The sequence below is a fragment of the Schistocerca cancellata genome, chromosome 8, assembly GCF_023864275.1.
Source record: "Schistocerca cancellata isolate TAMUIC-IGC-003103 chromosome 8, iqSchCanc2.1, whole genome shotgun sequence".
Taxonomy (NCBI): domain Eukaryota; kingdom Metazoa; phylum Arthropoda; class Insecta; order Orthoptera; family Acrididae; genus Schistocerca; species Schistocerca cancellata.
Genome location: NC_064633.1, coordinates 425,600,961 through 425,623,373, shown reverse-complemented (window position 1 = coordinate 425,623,373; position 22,413 = coordinate 425,600,961). Strand labels below are relative to the sequence as shown.

General features: G+C 40.4%; 1 protein-coding gene across 2 annotated transcripts in view; it reads left to right on the top strand.

The window, feature by feature from the left end:
- Positions 1 to 22,413, top strand: part of LOC126094763 (3'-5' RNA helicase YTHDC2-like) — a 287,438-nt gene that overhangs the window by 196,319 nt on the left and 68,706 nt on the right. For both annotated transcript variants that reach the window (XM_049909315.1, XM_049909314.1), the window contains exons 19-20: positions 1,446 to 1,696; positions 13,185 to 13,399. In XM_049909315.1, coding sequence (XP_049765272.1) covers positions 1,446 to 1,696; positions 13,185 to 13,399 — 466 coding nt within the window. The remainder of the gene's footprint in view (positions 1 to 1,445; positions 1,697 to 13,184; positions 13,400 to 22,413) is intronic.

Genomic DNA, 22,413 nt, shown 5'->3' with positions numbered 1-22,413 from the left:
GTTTTGTCGTGGCTGGCTCTCGCAAGGCTTTGAGTAATTCTAATGGAGTGTTGTCTACTCCCAGGACCTTTTTTTGACTTAGGTCTTTCAGTGCTCTGTCACGTTCTTTGTACAGTATCATTTCTCCCAATTCATCTTCATCTACATCCCCTTCCATTTCCATAATATTGTCCTCAAATACATCGCCCTTGCATAGACTCACTATATACTCTTTCCACCTTTCTGTTTTCCCTTCTTTGCTTAGGACTGGTTTTCCATATGTGATCTTGATATTCATACAGGTGGTTCTCTTTTCTTCAGAGTTTCTTTTTTTTCTTTCTTTTTTTTCCCCTGTAAATATTATCTATCTCACCCCCTAGTGATATATACCTCTACATGTTTACATTTGTCCTCTAGCTTCCCTTGCTCAGCCATTTTGCTTTTCCTGTCGATCTTAACTTTTGAGACGTTTGTATTCCTTTTCGCCTGTGTCATTTACTGCATTTTTATATTTTCTCTTTTCAGCAGTTACCCAAGGATTTCTATTAGCCCTCATCTTTTTACCTACTTGATCCTCTGCTGCCTTCACTATTTCATCCCTCAGAGCTAACGGAGACATTTTTACATTTTTAGGTTAGGCTTTACCGTGACTGTTACTGACATTGTTTCTTTTAATGTCAGTAACAGTCACGGTAAAGCCTAACCTAAAAATGTTCGCATTTAAAGTTAATCTGCCCAGTCAGGCAATCAAGGCTATTTTCGAGTACAAGAACAGTGCAGAAAAGGTCGCAATGACAACACAACACATACACTTCAATAGGAATTGTCTCAAGAATAACGTCATCCCAAATTATGTCAAGATTGACATCAAAACAAACACAACAACTGCGAAGAAAACACTGGAGATCGCACGAAAACTCTGGGTGAAAAATGAACTGAAAGAACTTTATATTAAAAAACAGAAGTTCAATACACAGCTTTATAATGCAGAATTACAGTTGGGAAAGTTGCTTCATAGATTAGAATATGATTCCATAACCAAAAAAGTCAAAGAGTACACCGAGTTCATCGTACAGAAAACGAAAGCTACACAGAAAAAAAACTGGCCAATCTTATAAAACGGTGACTGGTAACAGTAAACTTGTTGTTTCATTTAATGTCAGTAACAGTCACGGTAAAGCCTAACCTAAAAATGTTTGCATTTAAAGTGACAGAAATCATTTGACAAAATATACTGAAGTAATTGTTAATAGAGGAGGGAGAGTTAACCATCTAACAAAATCACTCAGCTTACTTTTATTACATAGTTATTTTTATTTTAATTTTTTGAGTTGGGCATAGGATGTGGATTATCTGGAATCCTAGAAGACATATTTATAAACAATACCTTAAAAATTTTGTACTTCATTATGATCAGTATTATTATTTCTGCTCTCAACTACTTATGTTTTGAACCCATTTTGCAGGAAGGAGTTCTGTGTGATGTTTCATCCATCATCAGTGTTACGTGAATGTCCGAAGAGCCCAAGAACATCTGTAGCTGCTTCACATACAGCAACAGTGGAGGCACTTCCATCAGATTGGCTTTTGTATGAAGAAATAAGTCGTACAGGCAGATACTGTCATGTTCGCTGTTGCACACTTGTGACACCTGTAACTGTTGTATTGTTTGCTGGACCTGCTCGTATGCCACTTGATGCCATATCTGAAGTTGAAGGTAAGTGTCATGAGATTAGGCAGGTATTGCAGTCAAATAAACTCTGATGCTTATATTTTGCTTCACAGATATTTTGTACCTGATCACCAAATTAAGTAGCATCAGCATTATTAACTGTGTAATTCCATTCACATGGATAATCTGAGAAGCAATGGAAATAAGACTGGACATGTTGAAAAGAAAGTGATGTAAAAGGGGTGGGCAAACATATGGAAAAACAATGAGAACTGAATCTTATCAGAAATGCAGATGATAGCCAAATCTGTGTGTTGCACTTTTGACCACTGCACCCGTGTAGTGTCCTCATTATGTTACAATTGTCATTCATGGTCAGAAAAGTGTTGTGCTTCTATTATGGCTGCTTCTGTAAGCAAGGTAGTTGAAGTGTTTGATGTTTCAAGTGGCACCATATCAAAGGTTTATACTTTATACAGGGAAAACAGAAAAACATCATCTGCTAAGTCACAATGTGGATGGAAGTGTGTCATGACTGATTATGACAGTCGATCATTCTACAGGATTGTGACAAAAAATAAGAGGATGACAGCTGCAAAAGTCACTGCAGAATAGTGTGTCACACTCACAAACTGTGCCATCACCAAAACAACATGAAGTGACCTCCAAAACAGAGGATTGTAGGACAAGCTGGAATTCCAAAACAACTGTCTTCACTAAGACAACATGAAAGGAGCTCCATAAATAGGGAATTGCAAGACAAGCTGGAATTCCAAAACCACACATTAGTGATGTAAATGCCCACAATGGGAAAACATGGTACTGAAGTCATAAAACCTGGGCTGAGGAGTGATGGAAGGATTTCATTTGCTCGTACGAGACTTGTTTACAGTCCAAGAATGAAACATGGTGGGTGTTTGATGATGATTAGGCAGTCATATTGTGGTATTCCATGGGCCCTGTGGTTGGTATCTAATCCTGGTGTATTATTTAAATTTAGAGAGTCATAAAATAGCTTCAAAAATCTTTAACATATCACAACACAACTTTTTACTTTAAATCTAAAATTATAAATAACCACTTTAATTAATAATATTCACCTGTAACAATCATATAATTCTGCAAGGTCGCCAAGAATTATATGACCATTTTAGCTGATTACTGGTCAAGTCCATTCCATGGTACAGTGTTTGTTCCATCAATTGTGAAATTGTGTTCCAAACCAACGGGGCCTCTGTACACACAGCTCACATTGTGCAGGGCTGGTTTTGTGGGCACAATGATGATTTGTCACATCTCCCTGACCACCATAGTCACCAGATCTCATTGTAATTGAGCTTGTGGTATACTTGGGAAAGAAAGGTTTTTGATTGCTATTCATCCCCATCATCGTTACCTGAACTTGCCCCCATTTTGCAAGAGGAATGGTATAAGATTCCTTTGAAAACCATACTGTAGTTATCCATTCTGAGGTGACTGGAAGCTTTGTTGAATACCAACAGTTATGTGTGTGGTATTTCCATATTTTTGTCCAGCCCCTGTGTTTATTGCAGTAAATAAGAAACTAAAATCCACTGAAGCAGAAGTTGAACCTCCTCGTGAAACTGTTGGGAAAAAGTTAACATTCAAGGATAGTCTTGATAGTGTTCTTGTATCCATCTATCACAACTCATCTATAGAAGTAACTGAAAACTTTGGAGAAGATCTTTGTTTCAGCATTGTATTCTCTAGTCAGTCCACAACAGGTGAATGTAAATTCTTAATATACCAAAATAGATTGGAAGTATTACAATTTTGCCAGTAGGATATGAACCTGTGCAACTGTACCAGTTGCTTTCTTTTTATACTGTCCAAAACATATCATTTGGATTGATCTTTTCAGGATATTCATCGATTAGTGATTGACATACAGATATAACAATGATCCCTGACTTATCAATGGTTACAAAAACATGTTGAAAATTCTATATGTTCATTAAAACCAACATTCAGGTAGACATGTCATATCTAAAAAAAAAAAAAAAAAAAAAAAAAAAAAAAAAAAAAAAAAAAAAAAAAAAAAAAAAAAAAAAAAGGAAATTAAAAATGAATCTTTCATTCTACCCTGGAGAGTTCACTATTTTGTAACTTCGTGGCAGATTGAAATTGTGTGATACACCAGAACATTGCCTGTGACTAGCGGTGCTTTTACTGCTTGAGCTAGTCAGATACAACTCATGACCTGACTTCACTTCATTTATGCCATTACCTCTCCAATTTTCCAAACTACACAGAAACGTAAAGTTTCCAGATGTTTCTCTGTGATATCCTTTCTACAAGGAATGATAGTCCAGTAAGATATGCAAGATAGCTTCTGTAAAGTGGGAAAGAATTATTGTCAGCATTGAAGTTGTGAAGGTGCGTTGTGAACTGTGCTTGGATTACTTTTGTGTTAAGAGCTTTGTATGAAAAAGGCAAGGTTCAAGTCCTAGTCCAGCACACAGTTTTAATGTGCCAGCAAGTTTCAGAAACTAGAAACATTAAATTCCTACAATGAACATATACTGAATTTACAGCTCTATTCGGACAAATTACTGATCGACTGGTAGGAACAAATGTTATTTGGTTAACTTAATTTGCTGTCACTGGGAAGTATTCAGTAATGTATCCTGCTGCTTTATCCTCTTCCTAGGACATTCGTGGACAAAAGTAAGGAAGGGAAAGGGTGATCCCACCTCTCTTTCTCTGTTGGCGTCAGTTTTGAAAAGCAGAGTTGCTGGCCTCTCCTCCAGATTTTATGTAGACGCTTAGTGTATCACATTCCTGTTCTTCCACCAAGGAAAATTTTTTATTAGTATACAAAACTTTCTCAAAAACAGATGTGCTGCAGAATAGGGACAAGACAGACTGTAACATCATGCATATGGTAATTGAAATTAATTGACTCCCTGAAAGGCAATACATACGATTTTCAATAATTATTGTAGCAACATACTATTTTCAGAAATTATCAGAAAATTCTTATAAATTTTGGTTGTATGTGGAAGGCAGTCTTCCAACAAACTATGAACCTTGCTGCAATTGGGGGGCTTGCACGCCTCAACTGTAACTGTGCTGCTATGACTGTAACTACATCAGAGGCGTATCTGAAGGGTGAGTGGGGCAGAAGCCTTTTCTGTATTTACAAGGGCAACAGTTCAAATGATTCACTGATATGCCCTTGACTATGGTCTGTTGTTTCTCTTAATTGAGTAAGCTGATAGGTTGAAATAAGGTACAGTGGGCTATAAGTAACTTTTGGTGGTAGAAGAATAGTGTTTGTGATTGATTGAATACAAGGTTATCAGCACGAAATCTAACACGGATAATGGAGAAGTAGGCCTATAATGAATATGAAAATAAAAATAAGGGTGAACTGTTATGAACAGCGTAATGAACAAATCTTAACAGCCAAGACAGTCACAAAGCCAATACCCACCAAAGCAATACAGATTTATATGTCTTCTGACTCCACATATGATGAAGAGATTGAAGAAAAAGATTGATACATATTGTATGACAAAGGCGAAATACACTAGAGATACAGGTGAAGAAAAACATCGATACATATTGTATGGCAAAGGAGAGATACACTAGAGATACCGGAGAAATTTGTGTACGGGTTTGTGTGAAATATGTTTAATAATGTGACGTGTATGTGGGCAAAGCTGTGAGCAAGAAGTTCCTTTTAAACCCGTGAATCAGTTTCAGCCAACTTTGGTACCTGGATAGAAATACTGTGAGTGCAAGAACCAGCAACCTACTGGGGGGAGGGGTTAATGTGGAGAGAGAATGTAGGGAGGAAGAAATCGGCAGACAGAGAGCGAGAAGTAGGAGATGGACACTGATATGGAGTGGAGGTGATGGACAAGGAAGGGCAAGGGGGAAATTGACAGAGAAAGGGAAGAGTTGGAGATGGATTTGGGGGGGGGGGGGCAGGAGGAGATGAACTGGGAGGGAAGGAGCAGATGGACAGAGAGAGGGGTGGTAGCACTTGTTCAGAGATAGGGACAGGAGGAGATTGACAGAAGTGGGGAGTGGAGGAGGTGGACAGAGAGGGGGGGGGGGACACCTCCATTCCTTGTTTGCTAATGACATGGTAAATCTATCGGTGTTAGCAAAGGACTTTGAAGATCAGTTGAACGGAAATGATGGTTTCTGGAAAAGAGATTATAAGATAAACATCAACAACACTAAAGCAAGTGCAGTGGAGTGTATTAAAATTAAGTCAGATGATGCTAGGAGAATTAGATTAGGAAATGACACTCTAAAAGCAATAGTGAGTTTTGCTCTTTGAGCAGCAGAATAACTGCTAATAGCTGTAGTAAAGAGGATAAAAAAAAGGCAGACTGGAAGTTGCGAGAAAAGCATTTCTGAAAAAAGATTTGTTAGCATTTGAATCTTATAAAGTCCTTTCTGAAAGAATGTGTGTGGAGTGTAGCCTTAAAAGATAAAAGCTGTCATCAAGCAGCTCAATTTGAACACCACAGTTCTGTAATAGGCATGGACCATTGGTGATAATATGTCCTTGCCTTCCTCTACCGTTAATCTGACTTAACTATCCAGTTATAGAGGGACAGTATTGCAGCTGGATAGTTTTCACGTCAACAGAAATTGCTACAGGTAAAAGAAGTGATAAGTGACAGATAAAAGTTCTAGGATTGGTCGCGACAAACATGTCACACTTTCTCCAAAGTCTGTACAACTTTCGTAGTGTAACTTCTTTAGGCAGGTTCCGATAATATTTCAAATTTATGTTAAATATTCTACAGGTGTTAATTTTACGTAATACTTCCACTTCTTCATAATGATTGTATTCTACAGAAATACAACTTAGCATTCCTGTTCGCAACAGTTCAGGGAACATTATGACCACCGACTTCGTATCGATATAAACCCGTCCAGATGATAGCAGCGTCACCTGGTGAGGAATCACTGATTGTCAGACGCATGCACGGTGCATGTAGTATCTGCGATCGTGCTGTCCTTGTGTAGAATGAGGAAGGTGCATTATCTTTCTGAGTTTGACTGAGGGCAGCTTGTCATGGCCCAGAGGCTAGGCATGAGCATTTTGGAAACTGCACGATTTGTCGGGAGTTCGAGGAGTGCTGTGGTGAGTGAGTCCCAACACATGGTGAAACCACATCCATATGTTGTGGAGTTGGGGGACCATCCCTCATTACAGATGTCAGACATCGTAGGCTGGGCAGACTGGTAAAATAGGATAGGCGGCAAACTGTGGCGAAACTAACATTGGACTTAAATGCTGTACAGAGAAGAACTGTCTCTGAACACACAGTGTACCGAGCACTCCTGATGATTGGCCTCCGCATCCAACAAGCCATGTGCCAAAGCTAACCATGACATTGGCAACTATGGCTGAAATGGATACATGACCATTGGCATTGGATGTTGGTGGTCTGATGAATCCTTATTCCTTCTTTGTTATGCCAATGGGAGGGCAAAAATCTGTCGTCTTTAAGGGGAACAGCACCTTGATACCTTACTGCTAGACGGAGAGAAGTTAGGAGTGGCTCCATTATGCTCTGGGGAAGATTCACGTGGGCACCCATGGGTCCAGTGGAGCTCCTGCCATGCACTGTAATGGCCAAGAAGTATCATAACTGGTTGCAGATGACATTCACCCCTTCATGACAATCATGTTTCCCGAAGACAGTAGCATTTTTCGGCAAGATAATGTGACTTGTTACAAAGCCAGAAGTGTGATGGAGTGGTTTGAGGAACACAGTGACGAGTTCCAGTTGAAGTGCTGGTCCCCCGACTTGCCAGATGTGAAAACAGCCGAACACATCTGAGATGTCATTGAACACAGTGTCAGAGCTCATTGCCCCTCTCACTTGAATTTATGGGAATTAGGGGACTCGTGTGTGCGGATGTGGTCCCAACACCCTCTGACAACCTACCAAGGCCTCATTGCTTCCATGCCATGATGCTTCACTGCTGTTATCCGTGCCCAAGTGGACATACCGTCTGTTTGGTAGGTGGTCATATTGTCTGGTTGATCGGTGTATAGTAGTATAGTAGAGATGTTGAATCACAGAGAGGCTCAACAAAAAGACTACTAAAGACATATGCTTTCGGCGAGAAGGCTTCCCGCTGGAATAGACAAAAAAACTCACATGTTCACGCAAATGCAGTTCATGTACACATGACCACTGCCTCTGGCTGGACTCGGATATCCATTCTGGATTTTCCATTGTTTAAATTACATTTTATGATTGATTTTTCTCTGAAAAGGACTTTCCTGGTTTTATATGTTGTGTTAATGTTACAGAAATCCAAATAGGATGTTAGTGACAGTTATGTGAGAATTAAGTGTGTTTTAGAATTTCAGTTTGAGACACAATTTACTTTTTCAACACTCGGATTTTATCCCAGCTCAACAGCTTTGACATGTTTTGAAATACATTGTGTTCCTTTAGGCTTTTCAGTGAGCTATAAATTATTGAAAGGTAATGACTTTTTACAAATATTTAATGTTTTAAGGTAAATATTTTGTCATACTATATATCAGTTTGTATTCTTTAATAGTTTGGATTGCTTTTCAAGACCGATGGCCTTTTTAGTCTGGTCCCTTCAACCCTACAAACCATTGCTTTTCGATGTCTTACATGAAATGTGGTTGTTGTTGACATAAATCAAGTATCAGCCATAGTTAAATTGCTTCTCTGTATATTATGTTTAGAAATACAGATGTCGCAAACATGGTTGTAATTACTGTGCACCAGAATTTTTAATTAATCTGTGAAAATTTATACATTGAATACTCTAAAATTATATAAGTGTTTAAGGTAGTGTTATGATTGTATTCCTCCATTTATGGCTATTATTTGCTGACAGTGCAGCATACAAACTTTTGTTGGAGTACGCGATACATGGCAAACAGTATTGTAGTGTCCAATATAAGGCATAATTCAATATTGTAGTATCCGATACACTGTCTAAGATATTACAACACCCAAAATAATGTCTTTTGAAAATGATCCAAAGACTAGGAAGCAATTTGAGTCCTAACAGAGTGTAATGTAAAGGCACTTCACATAGACCAAATGTCAAAATTGGAGCTGACTGCCTCCAGGGTTAAATATAAGACCTAGAGTAAAGCACAACTAGTTAATACTGAAAAACTAGTACTCAGATTTTGTTTTCAAATTGTTAGTTTATAGCATTTTACACTAGCCCAGCAATTGTATGCCAGTCTATACTGATTAAGGACAGTAACACTTTTGATTCTTCTGTTATTGCTCCTCTAATTCTACTTGCAGCAAAAATTCACTGGTTGGTGCACAGAGGTACATCCAAACTCGATAGCTCAGGAGCAGGTAGGTTGTATTCAGGCTGAGAATTTCCTTCATTAACTCCATGTCTCTAGTTCACATCAACCCATACAGTGCATGTTCCGAACTGAGAAACCAATCCATTCCACTCAATAATTTTTTTCCTACAGAGACTGAGAAAAGTGGTGTTACTGTACTGTATACCTGTGTATATGGAAATTAAGGCAAATGTAATGGGAGCACATCAGCCAAGGAAGTCTATCCAATATCCACTTGAAGTGTAACGCAGCATTCTCACATTGGTAGGATGATTTGCTGGAAATGAGATGTACCAAGCTGCTGTCAATGAAACATACTGACTGGCAATTATAATGCAACTCCTTTGAGCCTGAGTCTTAACATGAAATGCTGTTAACTTGCCTTTAGATAAGCAAATCTCCATGCCCCATAGATTCCTTCTATGACAAGAGGGCCCACCACTGTGATACACTTATGGTGTATGACTATTTTTCATGGCATGTGGTAAGAGTACACTAGTTTCCAATAAGATACATAATTTATATTCACCCTCCAGTTTTTATGCAGAGTTTTGAGAAAGAAATCCATACTTGATCATAAACTTGGTTTAACCAGTTCTTTCCATTATGAACATCTGTATACTATTTTAAATCTGTTTACTCTCTTTTCTGTTACTTTCATTAATTTATTATTTTTTTGCCTATTGCAATTAAAACTGAGTATCATATGCTGTTGGACTAGGACACTGTAACCATGTTGCTGTTATGTGCCTTTAACCAGATCTGGGGGTCAGGTAAATACAGGGTTATAAATACAAAATCAAATAGGGGTAATGCAGGAGTAGGTTTAAAAATGAATAAAAAAATAGGAATGCGAGTAAGCTACTACAAACAGCGTAGTGAACACATTATTGTGGCTAAGATAGATACGAAGCCCACACCTACCACAGTAGTACAAGTTTATATGCCAACTAGCTCTGCAGATGACGAAGAGATTGGTGAAATGTATGATGAGATAAAAGAAATTATTCAGATAGTGAAGGGAGACGAAAATTTAATAGTCATGGGTGACTGGAATTCAATAGAAGGAAAAGGAAGGGAAGGAAATGTAGTATGTGAATGGGGGTAAGGAATGAAAGAGGAAGCCGCCTATTAGAATTTTGCATAGAGCATAACTTAATCATAGCTAACACTTGGTTCAAGAATCATGAAAGAAGGTTGTATATATGGAAGAAGCTTGGAGATACTGGAAGGTTTCAGATAGGTTTATATAATGGTAAGACAGAGATTTAGGAACCAGGTTTTAAATTGTAAGACATTTCCAGGGGTAGATGTGGACTCTGAGCACAGTCTGTTGTTTATGAACTGTGGATTAAAACTGAAGAAACTGCAAAAAGGTGGGAATTTAAGGAGATGGGACCTGGATAAACTGAAAGAACCAGAGGTTGTAGACAGTTTCAGGGAAAGCATTAGGGAACAATTGTCAAGAATGGGGGAAATAAATACAGTAGAAGAAGAATGGTTTGCTTTGAGAGATGAAATAGTGAAGGCAGCAGAGGATCAAGTAGGTAAAAAGACGGGGGCTAATAGAAATCCTTGGGTAACAGAAGAGATATTGTATTTAATTTATGAAAAGAGAAAATATAAAAATGCAGTAAGTGAAGCAGGCAAAAAGGAATACAAACGTCTCAAAAATGAGATTGACAGGAAGTGCAAAATGGCTAAGCAGGGATGGCTAGAGGACAGGAGTAAGATTGTAGAGGCTTATATCACTAGGGGTAAGATAGATACTGCCTACAGGAAAATTAAAAAGACCTTTGGAGAAAAGAGAACCACTTGTGTGAATATCAAGTGCTCAGATGGAAACCCAGTTCTAAGCAAAGAAGGAAAAGCAGAAAGGTGGAAGGAGTATATAGAGGGTCTATACAAGGGCAATCTTCTTGAGGACAATATTATGAAATTGGAAGGGGATGTAGATGAAGATGAAATGGGAGATATGATACTGCGTGAAGAGTTTGACCGATCACTGAAAGACCTAAGTCAAAACAAAGCCCCCGGGAGTAGACAACATTCCATTAGAACTACTGATAGCCTTGGGAGAGTCAGCCCTGATAAAACTGTACCATCTGGTGAGAATGATGTATGAGACAGGCAAAATACCCTCAGACTTCAAGAAGAATATAATAATTCCAGTCCCAAAGAAAGCAAGTGTTGACAGATGTGAAAATTATCGAACTATCAGTTTAATGAGCCACGGCTGCAAAAAACTAAAACGAATTATTTACAAATGAGTGGAAAAACTGGTGACACATGAAGACTTATCATAGAAAATAGATTAACGGAAGGCAAACCTATATTTCTATCATTTGTAGACTTAAAGCTTTTGACAATGTTGACTGGAATCCTCTCTTTCAAATTCTGAAGGTAGCAGGGGTAAAATACAGGGAGCGAAAGGCTATTTGTACAGAAACCAGATGGCAGTTATGAGAGTCGAGGGGCATGAAAGAGAAGTAGTGGTTGGGAAGTGAGTGAGATAGGGTTGTAGCTATCCCCGATGTTATTCAGTCTGTATATTGAGCAAGCAGTAAAGGAAAAAAAGGAAAATACAGAGTAGGAATTAAAATCCATGGAGAAGAAATAAAAACTTGAGGTACGTCAATGACATTGTAATTCTGTCAGAGACAGCAAAGGACCTGGAAGAGCAGCTGAATGGAATCGACAGTGTCTTGAAAGGAGGATATAAGATGAATATCAACAAAACAAAAACAAGGATAATGGAATGTAGTCAAATTAAATCAGGTGATGCTGAGGGAATTAGATTAGGGAATGAGACGCTTAAAGTAGTAAATGAGGTTTGCTATTTGAGGAGCAAAATAACTGATTATGGTCGAAGTAGAGAGGATATAAAATGTAGACTGGCAATGGCAAGGAAAGCGTTTCTGAAGAAGAGAAATTTGTTAACATAGCGTATAGATTTAAGCGTCAGAAAGTTGTTTCTGAAAGTCTTTGTATGGAGTGTAGCCATGTATGGAAGTGAAACGCGGACGGTAAATAGTTTAGGCAAGAAGAGAATAGAAGCTTTCGATGTGGTGCTACAGAAGAATGCTGAAATTTAGCTGGGTAGATCACATAACTGATGAGGAGGTCGTGAACAGAATTGGGGAGAAGAGGAATTTGCGTCACAACCTGACTAAAAGAAGGATGCGGTTGGTAGGACACATTCTGAGGCATCAATGGATCACCAGTTTGGTATTGGAGGGCAGCGTTGAGGGTAAAAATCATAGAGGGAGACCAAGAGATGAATACACGAAGCAGATTCAGAAGGATGTAGGTTGCAGTAGGTACTGGAAGATGAAGAAGATTGCACAGGTTAGAGTAGCATGGAGAGCTGCATCCAACCAGTCTCTGGACTGAAGCCCACAACAACAACAACAACCCAGATAATGACAGAATATGGAAGTTGTACCCTTATCCATAATTAAGTCTCAAATCCTCTGAACAGAGATACTTTTCTGTGGTACAAAGACCATAGACTCATGTAAACATTGGGCAGCAGAAATGGTTCACATAAATATTACTATACTTAACCATGGACCATGGTATGTAGCAGCTGTTGGCTGACATTCTTTAAGTTCGATGGGTTATTTCTCATTTACGCTCCTCATGTGCCGTGAAATCCATGGGGGATCACAGTGCATTTAATACTTGTTTTTGTTTGCCCATTCTGAACAGGTGTGGCTCAAACATCAATGAAGATTAAGTGTGACAATTTGTAACCCTAGGGTAGTTGAAGATTTCTGAAAGTAGCCATTGATAAGTTGATTTAAGTCATCTAATTTGATATTTTTGATGAATCCTAAAATTTTTAGCAAAAATGTGCCCTTAATGTGATCAATCTGAAACTAACAGGTTTTTAAAATTCTAATTATTTTAAAGAAAAACCATACTAGGCTGCATTTATCATAAATTGAAGTGTCAGGATAAATAAAAGACAATAATTTTGCTGCTGTAAAGCACTTAATACATTGTTGAAACTATTCCTCTTGTAAGTTTCCTGCAGCATAACTTGTGATGCAGAACAATCATTATGTTGAGTGTTAAAAGCTACATCTGTGTTTGCAAGTATTTTGACTGACATTAATCAGCGGCATGAGGTATCCAAATTATGCTTTTTGTTATTGAGAAATTACTTGATTGTAGGAGCAGTGAGGGGAGATGCAGTATTGGGAGGTGCAGCTGATAGTGACAGTGAAGCAGAAGACAGGCCAGAAGGCCAGAATACAACTTTGAAATTAGATGACTGGGTAGTATTCCGTATTGATGCAGAAACTGCTCATCTTGCTCTTCAACTCAGACAGAAATGGCATTCTCTTTTCTTGCGTCGAATGCGAGCACCAGCCAAGCCATGGTCACAGGTATGTCATTAAACCTAATTAACTTGTTTTTCCCCATTGTAATAAATTTTTGTTCAGTTTTTTCTTGTGCTATAATCAATTTTAGTTTATGAATATATGCTTTAATACTTAATATGTACGGTTACCATCACTGTCATTTGGAAATCTACTTGCTGATCAGGCTTCTGATTGGTTTTATTTTTAATATAGTATTTCACATAAAACATTTCATAACTGTATTTATTATGTTCACAGAAAAATTATATGTTAATTTTGATACTGACTGTATGACATAATTGCTGGTCATTGCCTTCAGGGAAAATGCCAATATTGTTGATAAACATGTATAAAAGTATGTGCACCAATCCTACCTTTTGGAACTAGTAGTTTCTTCCTTAGGGAAGAGAAAATGATACATTAAGGAAAGTTGAAAAGGAAGGGCAAGTAACTCAAGACACAAGGATCATAGGATCCACATACTGGGAAGACAAAAGATCTTTCTCTCTTATTGGCTGACAGTGAAGTTTTCTGCACTTGAAATGTAAAACATTTTATGTCAAATCTTTAATTCGGGGTCAGGTAGTGCATCTAGCTCCCAGTCAGGAAGTTTGAACTAGTACTCTTAGGAAATCTGATCCTAGTTTAAGTGAGTATCTTCTCATAGCTTAGTCATTTGAAATTGCATGAGCAGCACAATGTGTGTTTAACAATGATTTACACATGCTGAAAGTGAATTTTTGAGAAACATCATTCTCTAAACGACTTCATCTGCAGATTCCACTGTACAGTCACACAAAGGTGTAACCTGTCTGACAAGGAATGCAGTTTGAAATTCCTCCTCCATCAGTTGAGGCAGAATTGTGACACTATGTAAACAGAAATTGTGTCAGTAAGTTGGGGTAGTTATCATAGTGATAATTCACAAACTGGAGCAAAAACATGGGACTCCCACACATGAATGTTTCTGCAATCACAGCAAGTGTAACTGCCCACAACATAAGCTACATATTTTGTATGCAACAAAAGTGGGCATGTGGCCATCATCTTTCAGAGCCACCCACAGACTATGCTACAATTTAGTACCCAGCTGCATATCATCACGCTGAGACTGAAGATAACAGACTGTGGAGAGCTTCCAATTGTGGAAGTTCCAGATGTCCCTGCCATGCTACCAATTCTAACTGAGCCGATGGCAGTGATGTCTGCCTCCATTGCTCCCCCTAAGGTCACTGGTCATGGTTCCACCCCAGGCATTACCATTCTTGTGGGTTAGTTGAAATGGGGAGGAATCTAATTTTCCATCTCTCCAGTGATATGGAGATTGAATCAAAGAGTGGGGCTGATGTTATTTGTATGGCACATAATTCCATTTTTGACGGTCTTGTCTCCAGAGGACATGGCAAACAGGTCACTTTGGGGTGACCATTAGCCCTCTACAGCTGTAAATGCCTGTCTTGGTTGGCAAAGCAGCATTTTATATGTCATTCTTGAAGTCTTTGTTATGCTAATGCTTGAATACAATAGTTACCTTGCTTTTCTGGGTCTAAACTTTAATGTGGAATTTTTTTTGATGTGCTTTGTTGAGCAAGACCATTTAGTGATTTGGCAGTACATGACATTCAGTCTCTATGACATTTTTGGTTTCCACATTCTACTAGGTTCATGGCAGTGACATTCCTCCTTAGTTTCAGCTTCGGACACTAAACTAAGAGTCGTCTCACATAGATCTGGCATGTTGTCATCTGATTTCTTAATGAGCTCTTGGAGATGGGGAAACATGTTAAAGTTCACAAGTGTGTCAGTGTCATTAACTTAACAGTGAGTGATGTACCAGACAAATTACTAGATGTTTCGAATGTTGGATTTACACTAGCCAAAATGTTTGCTGAGAATGACCTTCACATACTTAAAAAGTAGATTCATTGGGCCTTAAGATGTTGTTGATGGAGAAAACGTAGTAGGTGGTGCAGGGAACAGCCTGGTTAAAGACAGAAATTACAGGATTAGAGGTGATGTGAATGCAATAGAAGTAACAATTATAAACAAAAGTGTGAGTTTTGTGCAGGCCCTGCAGCGCCATGACCAGCTCTGGGTCAATAATGCTTTGAGCCATGTGAACACAGCATTGAATAGGCTGCTACTGGCAGAAATGAAGCCACACGTCAGTGCAGTGCCTGTTGCTACAATTGGGAGATTAGAATATACTAAACATGACCTACACCCGAATAAGGGAGGGAAAGATAGGTTGACTGAGCTTCTTACAGAAAATATACAGGGGGCCACCATCACACAGTGTCAGAAAGGTATGTTTTTTTAGCATAGAACCAATATTCATGTATCCTGTTGTGAAAGAAGTTAAAATAACAAAAGAGTCACACAAAATACTCAAGAATGCATAGAGAAGTACGATTAGCTTATTTCCTTGGACAATTAGAGAACTGAAACAATATTGTGAAAAGGAAAGTTGCTACTCACCATATAGCGGAGATGCTGAGTCTCAGACGGGCACAACAAAGAGACTGTCACAAATATAGCTTAGGCCAGTAAGGCCTTCGTCACAATTAGACGACAAACACACACATCACACACATGCAAACACAATTCACACACACATGACTGTAGTCTCAGGCAACTGAGGCCACACTGCAAGCAGCAGCACCAGTGCATGATGGGAGTGGTGACTCAGTGGGGGTAAGGAGGAGGTTGGGGCGAGGAGTGGGAGGGATAGTAGGGTAGTTGTGGCAGACAGTGATGTGCTGTTTGGGAGTGTGGAGGGACTATGTGGAAAGAGGGTAGGGCGGCTATGTGCAGTCGGGAGGCTGGATGGAGGGAGTGGGGAGGGGGGGGGGCAGGGGATAGCAGAAAAGGAGATAAGTAAAAAGACTTGGTGTGATGGAGGAATGAGGGCTTTGTATTGCTGGAATGGAAACAGAGAAGGGGTAGGATGGGAGAGGACAATGACTAACGAAGGTTGAGGCCAGGAGCATTACGGGAATGTATGATACATTGCAGGGGAAGTTCCCACCTGCGCAATTCAGAAGAGCTGGCATTGGTGGGAAGGATCCATATGACACAGGCTGCGAAGCAGCCATTGAAATGAAGGATGTCATCTTTGGCAGCGTGCTCAGCAACAGGGTGATCCACTTGTTTCTTGGCCACAGTTTGTCGGTGACCATTCATGTGGACAGACAGCATGTTGGTTGTCATGCCCACATAGAAGGCAGCACAGTGGTTGCAGCTTAGCTTGTAAATCACATGACTGGATTCATAGGTAACCCCGTCTTTGATGGGATATGTGATGTTTGTGACCGTACTGGAGTAGGTGGTGGTGGTGGGAGGATGTGTAGGACAGATCTTGCATCTAGGTCTGTTACAGGGGTATGACCAATGAGGTTTAAGGGCTTGGGAGCAGGGGTTGTGTAGGGATGGACGAATATATTCTGTAGGTTCGGTGGACAGCAGAATATCGCTGTGGGAGAGGTGAGAAGGATATTGGGCAGGACATTTCTCATTTCAGGGCGTGGTGAGAGTTAGTCAGAAGCCTGGCGGAAAATGTAATTCATTCACTCCAGTTCTGCGTGGCTGGAGGATAATTATCCTCCCAACCTTGTGCAAAAACAAATCTCCCGTGCCATATCTTTCCTATCGAGCATTCCCCTCGTAACTCAGTACCACCCAGGACTGGAGCAAATGAATTATATTCTCTGCAAGGCTTTCGACTGTCTCTTGCCATGCCCTGAAGTGATACATGTGCTGCCCAATATCCTTCCCACCCCTCCCACAGTGGTAGTCTGCTGTCCACCAAACCTACACAGTATACTCACCCATCCCTACCAACACCTGCTCCCAACTCCTTACCTCATGGCTCATACCCCTGTAATAGACCTAGATGCAAGAGATGTCCTATACATCCTACCACCACCACCTGCTCCTGTCCACTTACAAGCTAAGCTGCAACCACTGTGCTGCATTCTATGTGGGCATGAGAACCAACAAGCTGTCTGTCCACATGAATGGCCACCGACAAACTGTGGCCAAGAAACAAGTGGATCACCCTGTTGCGGAGCACGCTGCCAAAGATGACAGCCTACATTTCAATGACTGCTTCACAGCCTGTGCCATATGAATCCATTCCACCAAAACCAGCTTTGGTGGGAGTTTTCCTTGCAATATATCCTACGTTCTGTAACCCTCCTGGTTTCAACCTTCGTTAGTCATTGTCCTCTCCCATCCCACCCCTATTCTGTTCCCATTCTAGCACTACACAGCCCCCATTCCTCCATTGCACTCAGTCTTTTTACTTCTCCCTTTTTCTGCTTTCTCTCCTCCCCTCACCACCTCTCCGCCCCCTCCGCCCAACCTCCTGACTGCAAATAGCTGCCCTACCCTCTTTCCACGTTGTCCCTCCACACTCCCCAACAGCAATTCACTGTCCACCATACTATTCCTCCCCCTTCCTGCCCCAACTTTCTCCTTACCCTCACGGAGTGGCCACTCCCATCACTGCTGCTCACAGTGTGACCTCAATTGCCTGAGACTCCATCCGTGTGTGTTTAGTTGCATTTGCGTCAGTGTGTATGTGTGTCTTTGTTGTCTAATTCTGACGAAGGCCCTACTGGCTGAAAGCTACATTTGTGACAGTCTTTTTGTTGTGCCCATCTGCGACTCAGCATCTCCACTACATGGTGAGTAGCAACTTTCCTTTTCACAATATTGTTACATTCCACCCTGGATTTTCCATTGTTTGACTATTAGAGGACTGAGTAACTGAGAACTGTTGTTGCCACTCTCAAACCCAGAGAAAGGAGGAGGGTTGGCACCGAAAGAAGGCATAAAAGAGAAGCCAGGTCATATCTCAAGGTACTTCTGGGATTGACTACCACAGTGGTACTCCTGTTAACACCTATGCATTGACCTCCAACATAGATAATTTGCTTCAGCCTGATGGCAAGTTCACTCATAGAGAGCACTACCATAGGTGATAAAAACCCAAAATTATCAAAGAGCTCAGTGAGCGAACAGATTATGTGCAGCCCATACCAACAAGCAAGAGCATGGAAAACAAGAAAGTGTCATATGAGGGTGGTTTGAAAAGTTCTCGCAATCACCACGAGATGTCAGCACTAGCACAATGAGTTGTTCATGTGATATTCATTGGACTGTTGTCTGTAAACATGTGCCATGTCAGTGCTCTTGGAGGAGAGCTGCGGCATTGATGTGGATCTGTTGTTGTTCCCGCATAGTGATTTGCGAAGATGGAAAAAATCGAGATTCGTGCAGTGAGTAAGTACTTTGTAAAGAAAGGTACGAAAGCAAAAGACATTCATGCTGATTTCCAGAATACACTGGGGGACTCTGCTCCTTCATATTCAGCTGTTGCCAAGTGGACAAATGAATTTAAATTTGGTTAGGAGAGCTTAGATGATGATCCGCGCAGCGGTCGGCCAAGATGTGTCACTACTCCAGAAATGATAGCAAAATTGCACAGAATGATCATGGAGGATCACCGACTGAAAGTGCGTGACATTGCTTACACTTGCCAGATGTCTTCTGAAAGGGTATATCACATTTTAACTGAAGAATTACAAATGAAAAAAAATTATCTGCAAGATGGGTGCCACGATTCTTGACACTGGATGAAAAACACATGCCATCGCCTTGGCAAAATTAAACGAACTAAGGTATGAATTGTTGCCACACCTACCTTATTCACCTGATATGGCTCCGTGAGACTTCCCTCTCTTCCCAAAACTGAAAATTTTTCTTCGTAGACAAAGATTCACTTCAAATGAAGAATTGATAGCTGGAGGCCTGGAGGAAACTCATTTTCAAGGAGGGTTCAAGGCACTGGAACATCGTTGGACCAAGTGCATTAATCTACAAGGAGACTACATTGAAAAATAATAAATGTTATAGTGATGTAAGTCCTTTTCTACTATTCTGTTCCGAGAACTTTTCAAACCACCCTCGTACATTGATACCTTCAACAATAATTCTCACCTCAAAACTGGAAAATTGAAACACATTACGGCTACTGTGGCCAAACAGAAAATCTGTATAACAGTGATAAAGAGACGAGATACATAGATGAGGTAGTGTTCAAATCAGAAGGATTTTTGAGTCAGAAGGAAACGCCTGGCAAGAGAGTAATGAAGAATGCATGTCAACTCTGCACTGGATTTTTAATCAATAGACAAATCCTGATACCCATCACTGTCTTGAGCTCCAAAACCATTAGACTCCTCGCTTAACTTTTTGGGAGTAAATAAGATATATGCTATGGTCAATATATGTGCTCCCACAAATGAGACTAACAGATCAGATCCAGGGAAAATAGAAGAATGTTAGAACACAATACAAGATTCCTATCAAGAATGTTATCCTACATCTTGGACACTTTAGAGCACAACTCACGAAAGAAAGAAAATTCAGGAACATTATTGGGAACTATAGAGACCACAACAGAACTAATTGAAATTGGCGAATGACTAGTGGAAATTTGTAAGAGTTTTAATCTGATAAAGAAATCTGCATTGGCCGAACACTTTTCAGGAAAACAGAAAATGTGGGTGTTTCCCAACTCTACTAGAAGAGTTCCAGATCAATCATGTAGTAATATCAAGATGTGGAGAGAAGGAAATTCAACATGTCAATGTCCTCGGGGATGCAAACTTGGATTCAGACCACTTTATTTCCAAAATTAAGGTTAAAATTCTATCAAGATGCCATCAAACTAAAATATGATGCATATCATGAAGTCTGATACAGAAAAAGTTAGAATTGAGGAAGATTTTAAGATGAACTGGAATCAGAAAGATTATTAAAGCTGGGAACAGTTAAAACATGCACCGATTGACAGTACAAAGAGAATAGTTCACCTGAAGAATAGGAGAGAGAGATGGTGGTCAGGAGAAGGAACTCAGGCTATCGAAGAGCTTTGGAAAGCATGGGTTAATTGGTATTCTCAGTAGACACCAGAAATTCTATGTCCGCAAGCAGCTGGATATCAGTGCTTGCATCAGAATCTAGGAGAGAACATCTGAAGCCATAAAGTTTAAGGACCATCTGTTGAAGAGAATGTGACATCAAGCAATAGCAAGCTAAACTCGACTGATTGATAGTTGACAGGACACAGAAAAGGACAAGGCCAAAGCAACTATGTAAACAACAAGTGCAAAGTGGATAACTTGACCACAGTGATGCCAAGAGAAAGAGAGAGACGATCTGAATCGTGACCAGAGACAAAGATTAAGTGACAAGCAATGTTGTTACCTAATAGTCCATAGCATAACAAAGGTAGTAACTAACAATGTCAAACATGATTAGAGAGAAAGACCAAGTGCCAAGTGAGGTTTTTATCCAATAGTCCATAGTACAGCGATGATAATAACCGACAATATCAGATGTGAGTACAGAGCTTTGGTTCAGAGCTTTGGTGTGACGTCACATGTGCTGGACTCTGTTCGAATCACTTGCCAATATTTCATACAGTTTTAGACTTCAGATACTTACTTTAAAGAGTATTTGTGTTAATATTTGCTGTAAAAGTAACTTATTAGTGGAATTTCATTCATCTCAATCTTTCTTTTTGTGTTATTGATTCGAGTGGTCTGTTATTTGTGAGTGTGTTTACATTTCGTGATGTGCAGTTGCAGCTGTAGCAGTTCTAAAGCTAAGTACTGACAAACTTGTTTGTATGCTGTATTCGAATATTACATTTAGTAGTTTTCAGTCGCTCATTCAAATATTAGCAGCGTGTTTACATTTCACGGCATGCAGTTCCAGCTGTAGTGGTTGTTAATTTAAGTTTTGTCCGCCCCCGGTAGCTGAGTGGTGAGCGTGACAGACTGTCAATCATAAGGGCCCGGGTTCGATTCCCGGCTGGGTCAGAGATTTTCTCCGCTCAGGGACTGGGTGTTGTGTTGTCCTAATCATCATCATTTCATCCCCATCGACACGCGGGTCGCCGAAGTGGCGTCACCTCAAAAGACCTGCACCAGGCGAACGGTCTACCCGTCGGGAGGCCCTAGCCACACGACATTTAATTTCATTTAAGTTCTGACAAAGTTGTTTGTGCACTGTTATTCATTTATTAAATTTAGTAGTTTTCATTGGTGTCTCGTGCTGTTTCTGGTGAAATAATGGTTTAATATACTATCGGAAACTTTTGCCCACTATGTTCTTTAGAGTTTTTTGTGCATTGAAGTCATTTGTTAAATTTAGTACAGTAGTTTTCAGCTAATGTTGCTTATTGTTTGTAGTGAAATATTGCAGTAAAACTTTTGTTCACTGTGTTTAATTTTGAAGAGTATTCCAGTAGTCGCTTGAATTTTTTGTTTTAGATAAGAAATTGTTATAACCTTTAATTCACTAATAAATTGCGTGGATATACAAACGTAGAAACAATAGTGGGTTTCATGCTACCAACTCCGTAGCTGTCACTCAACTGCCGTGCCGTGACATCCGGCCGGCGCCGTTCATAGCCAGGTGGCACTCCCGCGCTCGGCCGAGCTGCGGAGCGCCTCTGTCGCCGTGTTTGTGTACTGACGTAGCGGCACTTTTAAATCTCGTGGTACTGTCACAACACTTTTCCCCCCTTGAAAAAAAACACACACTTCCTTGGAGACACGGACAGTGCGGAGACATCCATGGCCTCTTGGGAGACCCCGAGAAGATCCCGCGGAGAAACACGAGAATATGGTCGAAAATGTCCAGGACGGAAGCCTGTGCGTGGAACGTGCCTCCTGGACGAGATGATGGGTGAAAACTCCGGAGCAGCATCCATAGGTGTCGTGGACCTGGGGGTGTGCTCCAGCGAGATGGGTCCCGGAGAAGGCGGCATCGCGACTGGGGCTGGTTCCGGCGTACCCGGAAGCGGCAGCGACGTGGGCTGCAGCGACACGCACGGGAGATCGGCAGCAGCGACAGGACTGGCTTCTCGGGCTGGTGGAGGCGAAAGAAGGGGCGGTGGCACCGGCGTAGCCACCACTCGTGGGCGCATCTGGTCGTAATGACGAACAACCATGCTATCGTCC